This window comes from Miscanthus floridulus, chromosome 16, assembly GCF_019320115.1.
Source record: "Miscanthus floridulus cultivar M001 chromosome 16, ASM1932011v1, whole genome shotgun sequence".
NCBI classification, from domain to species: domain Eukaryota; kingdom Viridiplantae; phylum Streptophyta; class Magnoliopsida; order Poales; family Poaceae; genus Miscanthus; species Miscanthus floridulus.
In genome coordinates, this window is record NC_089595.1 from 109,712,088 (window position 1) to 109,719,633 (window position 7,546).

General features: G+C 44.5%; 1 protein-coding gene and 1 pseudogene across 1 annotated transcript; one reads left to right on the plus strand and one right to left on the minus strand.

Annotated features, from left to right (window-relative positions):
• Positions 1-1,412: 1,412 nt before the first annotated feature.
• On the minus strand, positions 1,413-3,450 carry LOC136511258 (protein DETOXIFICATION 14-like). Its single transcript, XM_066505395.1, has 2 exons — positions 3,175-3,450; positions 1,413-1,982 (listed from the first exon to the last, which is right to left on the minus strand). The coding sequence occupies exons 1-2, from the start codon at positions 3,448-3,450 to the stop codon at positions 1,413-1,415; spliced, it is 846 nt and encodes a 281-aa protein (XP_066361492.1).
• Positions 3,451-6,299: 2,849 nt separating this feature from the next.
• Positions 6,300-7,546, plus strand: LOC136511259 (uncharacterized; annotated as a pseudogene).

The following is a 7,546-nucleotide window of genomic DNA, read 5'->3' on the forward strand; positions in this document are numbered from 1 at the left end:
AACAACTCGGAGAAATATTATGGCAATATACGGAGATTGAAGAATATTTAGAAAAATATTAAAGCGTGACTTAGATTTAGACAGAACGTCTGGTCGGCAGCGTATGATGTTATCTGGTCGGCGTTGACGAAGTTGCCCGACCCTTGAGCTTTCCGAACTGTCGTCATGGCGACGGTCGCGGTTGTCACGGTGTCGTTCTTCGCGACGATCATCATTGCGACGCGGCAGGTGGTCGGAGTAAGTAGTCCGGGCGACGTCGTCCTTATATTAGTGGTCGACGACTCGGCAGCTCGTTTAGCGGCTCGCTTTGTTCCTTGAATGGCTCAATGAGCCGTGCTTGGAGTGTATTCCTGTATATGTATGCATGATAGATACATACGTACACATGCACGTGCAAGTATCTAGCTATTTGTAGTTGGCTTGTTCGTATCGTTACTGGTTCGTGAAGAAGTACTGTTGGTTGGTTTGTGTGAGAGAAAAATATTGTTCCGGCTGAAAATTTACGATCGTTTACGACAATCGACAGCCAAACGAACAGGCATGTCTTTGATTAATCCGTACGTGCATGTCCCAAAATTGGCTAAAGCCTTGCATGCATTGTCTTCATGATTGGTGCTGTAGTAGATAACTTCCTTGGCTGACAACACTATTAATCCTTGGTTCCCAGATCAGGAGCAGCGGCACAGCATCGGGTGGACAAAGCCTTCACGCCTCTTATCCTTGCTGACAGCACGAACAACTTTACCTAGATGAGAAATTGCGTCGTCGAGGCGCAGCTGAGGGCATCGAATTGGATCTGGCGGCGGCGACACGGAAATTGACTCCGTCTTCGACTCGATAGCAACAAATTGATGAGATCGACGGAAAATAGCAGATCCCGTCGACGACAACAGCGGCGCGAAGAACGGAGATTCAATCTCTTGCCCGACGCCGAGTTGCCAATGGATGATGTTGATCTTGAGGTCCCATCCGGTTCACCATGGAATCAGCACGCACGCTCCTATCTGACGTGCCAACTGTCGACAGAATATTGTCGGCAGTCCTTCGAGGGGTATCCCACGAAGGTATATTGTCGACAGTCCTCTGAGGGGTATCCCACGAAGGTAGATTGATCGGTGGGGGTACGCGTGATCAGGAACCGGATGGTGACACAAGGCGCAGAGACAACGATTTAGATAGGTTCAGGCCATCTGATCGACGTAATACTCTACGTCCTGTGTCTTTGGTGTATTGTATTGAGTATGAGATCTATGAAGATCGATATAGTTATCGACCAGGGGACCCCTGCCTCTTCTTATATACTCTGGAGGGGTAGGGTTATAAGGAAAGTATTCTATTTGGTACTATACAATATCTTGCGGTGCACGTCGATCAGTGCCGTGCACGCCTTGATCTTATGGGCTAGGCCCCCTCTAAGGGTGCAGCTCATGTCTTGCTTTGTAGATATCGGGGGCCATACCCCACAGGCATAGAAACACACCAACTCCTTTGAAAGCCTCAACAGTAGGAGGTGAGCGGGTCTCCTTACAAGAATTCGAATATCTGATGTAAGCAGCAAGCATAATCACATTTAACCAATATGACAAGCTTATCGCCAAAGAAGCTCCAATATACCCCAAACTGGTCTTGAACACTAATAACCAACAGAGAGGAATGTGCAAGAGCAAAGTTGCAATGGAGGACCAAAGCATAGGAATTATGAGACTCTGAGACTGTAGAAATTTTGTGAGAGGCTGGCTGATGGCGTATGCAAAGAGACCTGGAGTCAGCCAGGCTATGTATCTCCCAGCTTCCTTTGAGACCAAGGGGTCCTGACCTATGACGATCAGGAGTTTGCCTATGAATGCCCACAGAAGTGAGATTGGAATGCTCACAACAATGAGTGTGACTATAGCTCTATAGGTGTGCATCCCCAGTCTGTCGTACTGTTTTGCCCCATAGGCTTGACCGCATAGAGTTTCCAATCCACTTGCCATCCCAATCTGTTTTAGAAGCACAAAAGTTAAATTATGGGAAGAACAGTAATATTGGCTTACAGGCAGAACAATAATATTGGCAACAGTTTCATCAGATCAGAAGATTGTCGCACAAGGATTAAAAAAAAATGAAGACGATGCTAGTAGTTGTGCTAAATACAAGGTTACGCCAGGAGTGCTGGATAAGGAGAGCAAGTTTATACTTGAATGAAGCATAAGTTGCTTTTTTTTTTTTACTGAAAAGCATAAGTTGCTTGATGTACCCCTCGCAATAAAAAGGATGTTTCATGTACCACCATTCTGCAAAGATTTATTTTAGTTGACGAAATCATGATGGACTAACCTGCCATGCATGCATGCAAACAATTTCGGCAGCAGTATGTATATATTCAATCAATAAGCTAAACCTGTATAACTTGCCTTTTTTCATCAAAGAAGCTATAAAGCTTGTATCTGAAATTTCTAATGCCAGTTTCTAAATACGATGCGATTTTGAAGAATCACTGTATAATTTCAAGGTTCCCTACTGTCTACCGTGCTACAATAGATCGGAATTGTGAATACAATTCCTTCTAAATACGCTAGTTGAGGACAACCTAATTCAAAAGTTCGTAACTCGTTCTCAGATTATGTAATTACAGTAGTTACGGATTCTGAAGGAATTGTGAACTCAGCTAACATGAGGACAGTATAACGCTTGTATAACAAACTAGTTTTTCGAGCGCGCCCATGCGCGCGGTCCACTGGCCACACGTATTTTTTTTTGAGGAAAAAAAGATATAATCAAAGTTGGGCTGTATTTTGATTTGAGAAAAATCTGAGGATGTTTTCGCAAAAAACGGTGAGGGTGTCTGGGGAGTGCGGGTTGATTTTCGATAAAGTGGAGGCCTTTTTTGCAAGAAAACCAGTGCACATCCGGTCTGGACTGAGCGTTGATTTGGAAATAATACGAGGCGTTTTTTGTAAAAAATTCTGAGAGGACATCTGGAGCGCGGGTTGATTTCCGAAAACTTAAAGGGGTTTTTCGTAAAACGACCGTGGCTCGCCCGATCTGGGCCGTCCTCGCGGCCGATCGGACGGCCACGAAAAGGCTGCGACGTGGCCACCCTCAGGCCGCGCCGTGGCCACACCAAATCATATCTTTAGATTTAAGCACGAAGGAGACGAGAAGGCACGGTGTGCGTAACGTGAAACGTACGAGGAGGCCGAAACCGGAGACGGTGGCGAGGGAGGTGGCGATGGCGGAGGCGGAGAGCGGGAGGACGCCAGGGAGGTGGCCGACCATCATGTTGGACGCCACCTGCACCGCGTACTGCGACAAGCTCACGGCCGCCATCGGCAGGGCCACGCAACCGACCTTGCCGGCCTCCCGCGCCAGCAGGTCCCTCCACCACCTCACGCCGACGCACTTCTCCTCCCGTCCGTCGCCGTTCCGCAACGTGTGATGCGGCAGAAGCGGCACCCTCTCTTCCATGGTGTCGACTCGTCGCGCGCTTCTCTCTCCCCCCGCCTCTTCTCCCCTCCCGAGGAGTCGTGCGTGTCTGGGACTCGAGTGTCTGGATGGTGGGCATGGTGGCGGTGGCGGGGGGCTTCTTAACGGGGACGGACTCGCGCTGTCAGCGGCGGGTGAACAAAGCAGACGAGATTCTATATAGGAAAAAAAATGATTTCTGAATATATATATATATATACTTCCTCTTTCTAAAATAAACGCACGCTTTACGAGAAGTCATATTTTTTAAAATTTAACTAAATTTATATAAAAGTATATTAATATTTATAATATATAATATATATTATTAGACTGAGCATAGAGTATACTCCCTCTTACCTCTCTCCCTAAAAAGGAGTTATTCTCGTTTTCTCAAAAGTCAACAACTTTTTACTTTAATCAAATATATTTAAAAAATACTAATATTTATGGTATATAATTAGTACCATTGGTAGATCGTTGAATATACTTTCATAATAAATTTATTTGGAGATATAAATGTTGCATGCATTTCTACAAACCTAGTCAAAGTTGAGAAAGTTTGACCACCACAATTCTCATAGCGACTCTTTTTTAAAGATGGAGGGAATACTTTCATAATAAACTTATTTAAAAATACAAATTTTGATATTATATTCTATATTTCTAGTTAAATTTAAAAAAGTTTAACTTCTTGAGGAGTGGGATGCGTATTTATTTTGGGACAGAGGGAGTACATGAGTTCATATACATATTTTACTGGCCTGAACTAAAAGTGTATTTGTGCACCTGACCATTGGCCTTGTTCGCTTGTCTTATAATTCGTACTTTTCAGCTTATTTTTTCAGTTGAAACAGTGTTTTTCTCTTACGACAAATCAGCCGAAACAGTATTTCGACTTGTTTTTTCAGCGAAGCGAACGAGGCAAATGTGCAGATAAATTTTTTGCTACATTATTTTCCAAAATTTATGAGCATGTTAAAAAAACCTGAATGTTTTAGAGTACTTCCCCATCCAAATTAAATGTTTTGCAAGAATGGAGTGAAATATTCCATCTCTTCACCAAGATTTTTAGCTACACCAATTCTATCTAGAAACAGCAACATGATCACTGTAACTCTTCTAAAATCCTGTGTAAGTTGACCGTAGCGGACCAGAAGATTTTCACCCAATTCTTGAGTTACACAAAATTTACTTTGAAACTATAGCAAAATAATCACTATAGCTCTAGTATACATTGAGTGTCAACTCAACATAATCTAATAGTAACTAAATTGAAGTGTGGCTGCACCTAAATCTTAGTTTTACTCAAAAAAAAGGAAAGAAAAGAAAAAACTCAGGTCTAGGAAAGAAGATTTTTTTTCGAGATTGATGAAGTCGCCACCGACACCTTATCACAAAGAATAACAACGTTAAATCATGAAATAAATACATCCAAAAAATACAAGAACTCGCATCAAGTCGAGTAATTGAACCTGGTTGGACAATTCCACCACATAGAACAGCAGCCGAGCTACATTAGATTCATAAAGCATGTATTTTCCGTTTTATTTAGAGCAAAATTTGGTCTATTAGATGTGATCGGATGAGATGCACGCACACACAACTACACAACCAGGTTATACTCATTTTATTTACATGTTAGATTAGAGTACCTCAACAGCTCCTTAAAACTACTCCCTCCGTTCTAAATTATAAGTCGCTTTAACTTTTTTTTGGTACAACCATTTTGTTGTGCATCTAGATATAATATTATGTCTAGATACCTAATAAAATAGATGAACCCAAAAAAATCAAAGCGACTTATAATTTAGAACGGAAGGAGTATTTCATAGTTCTTTTTTTTTTTGTAAAAGCCAACCCTTCAATAATTTTTTATCTGAATTCTATGAAAATAAACATTTGATATATCCATCCCTCAACTTACAAATATGCATGTGCATTCAACGCTATCTGTCCAGAAGCCCTCCACCGTCCTTGTCACGCGGGTTTTCTCTCTCTCTCTCTCATCCAATTTTTGAGTTTCAAAAAGCTAACTATTGGGAAAAAACAAGAAAGACAATAATAATATGGCTCCCTGTTTGGTTTGTTTACTCGACACAATTATTAGTTTAACAAGTAATTTTTAAAGAACTTTTGGAGATGCCATCCTGGGCATGTGCTTAGTCTATATTGTGCTAACTAAAGTATATAAATAAAGAGTATATCTAAAAATCATTAGTTTAACAAGTAATTTTACTTTAGCGATCACAAAAAAGCGCCTCTATTATTGTCCTAACTAAAGTATGCAAATAAAGAGGCTCCTACAATTAAAAAGAACAAAGTGTGGATATTTTTTTGTGCGACGTTTATTTTGGTTCGTCCGTTTGCCCACGCCTGCGATCCCACGACATCTCTCGCATGCTGTTTGATTGAATATTGCCCGCCATATGATAGAGGAATCACGGTAAAATAGGAAGTAGAAAATTATTGTGCTATCCATATACACATTGCATGTTTGCATGCACCAGCATACATGGCAACGAGCAAAAGGAAAGAGAATTAACATAGAAGAAAAGAGAATTAAGACAAAAGGAACCTCTTTGTATTTATGAGAACCTTGCCAAATCTGCCTATATTTAATTACTTCCCCTCTTTGCATTGGCAAAAGGGACATCTTTTTCCTCCTTTCATTTGGTTTCACGCTCACGTGTTCCATCGCCCTAGCTTCTGTTTCTTGCTGAAATTGCCCTTAGGTCTGTTCATTTTGAATCATTTCCCCATATCCCGGTTCCCCAATCCATGGTCCATCGCGACAGTAGACACCAGACACCATTTTTTGCGTGAACCATAGTTGATGTCATCTGTCTTCCATGGTTCAGCCTCCCAATCCCAAGAGAAGGTCCCTACCTCTTCCTGACCGGAGATCTGGCCTGCCAGAAGATCTCCTTGAGTCCATCGGGCAGTGTCTCGTATCAGGCCACGACGCGGCGTCCTTCCAATCCGCTTGCTCCCCATGGCGCGCCGACGTCCCGTTTGCGACCTTCGGGCCACTCCTGCTACTCCCGTTCGACCCCGACTCGGACCGTGTCGGCTTCTACTGCGTCTCGGAGAAGAAGGTCTTGTCCAAGATGTTGCCCGACGTGCGCGGCAAGGTGGCGTGCGGCTCCTCGTGTGGGTGGCTGGCGCTCATGGACAAGGCGGCGTCTGTGACGCTGCTGAATCCATTCGCCGGTGCCTGTGCCCCCGCGTTGAACTCCTGCCAGCAGGCGAACACGTCGCGGCGGCAGCCTCATCGGAACGCGTGTCTAGGGTCCATGACCGGTGGGTCCTCCATCCCACCAACGGCTACGGGGACGCGGATGCCGCAGGTAGAGCCATCAAGCTAGAAGACATGAGGGACGTGTTCTTCTATGAGATCGTGCTCTCGGCGCCGCCTAACGCCGTCGGCCGCGAGTGCATGGCCATGGCCATGCTTGGGTGCTCCACGGAGGTCGCGGTTTGCCGGGTTGGAGTCGACAGCGCATGGACGCTGCTCGACACCAAACTAGAGTTCTCCGTGGGGTCCATCGTCCACTGTCAAGACAAGTTCTTGGTGATCGACTGCACTAGAGAAATCTCCGTCTGCTGCAGCAACGCCACCGACGCTACTCCAACCGCGACGCTGCTGCCATCGCTGTCGCCACCTGCGGGGCTCTGCCACCGCAGCTACCTAGAATCAAATGGTGAGCTGCACATTGTGGGTGCCATGGTGAGCACGTTCCACGAGACACAGAGCTTCACCTACAGCAGCGCGATCTACAAGTGCAAGCTCCACGACCGTACGCCGGAGTGGTCCAGGGTGAAGGACATCGGTGATCCGACACTGTTCATGTCTAAATATTTCAATGAAAGCTTCAGTGGAACAAGTGTATCCAAGTACAAGGAGAACAAAATCTACATATCTGAGCCATTGTATGGGGATCCATACGACTTGGTCCATCGATTGGAGATCGTTGATATTGCTACCGGCGCATCTGAAGTGGAGCCCATTCAGGAAAAGATGCAGGGTTTCGAGGCTCTAGGTTGGATTCGGCCCAATCTCTGGAAGGATCATTGCAAGACATCAATCATCTCATAG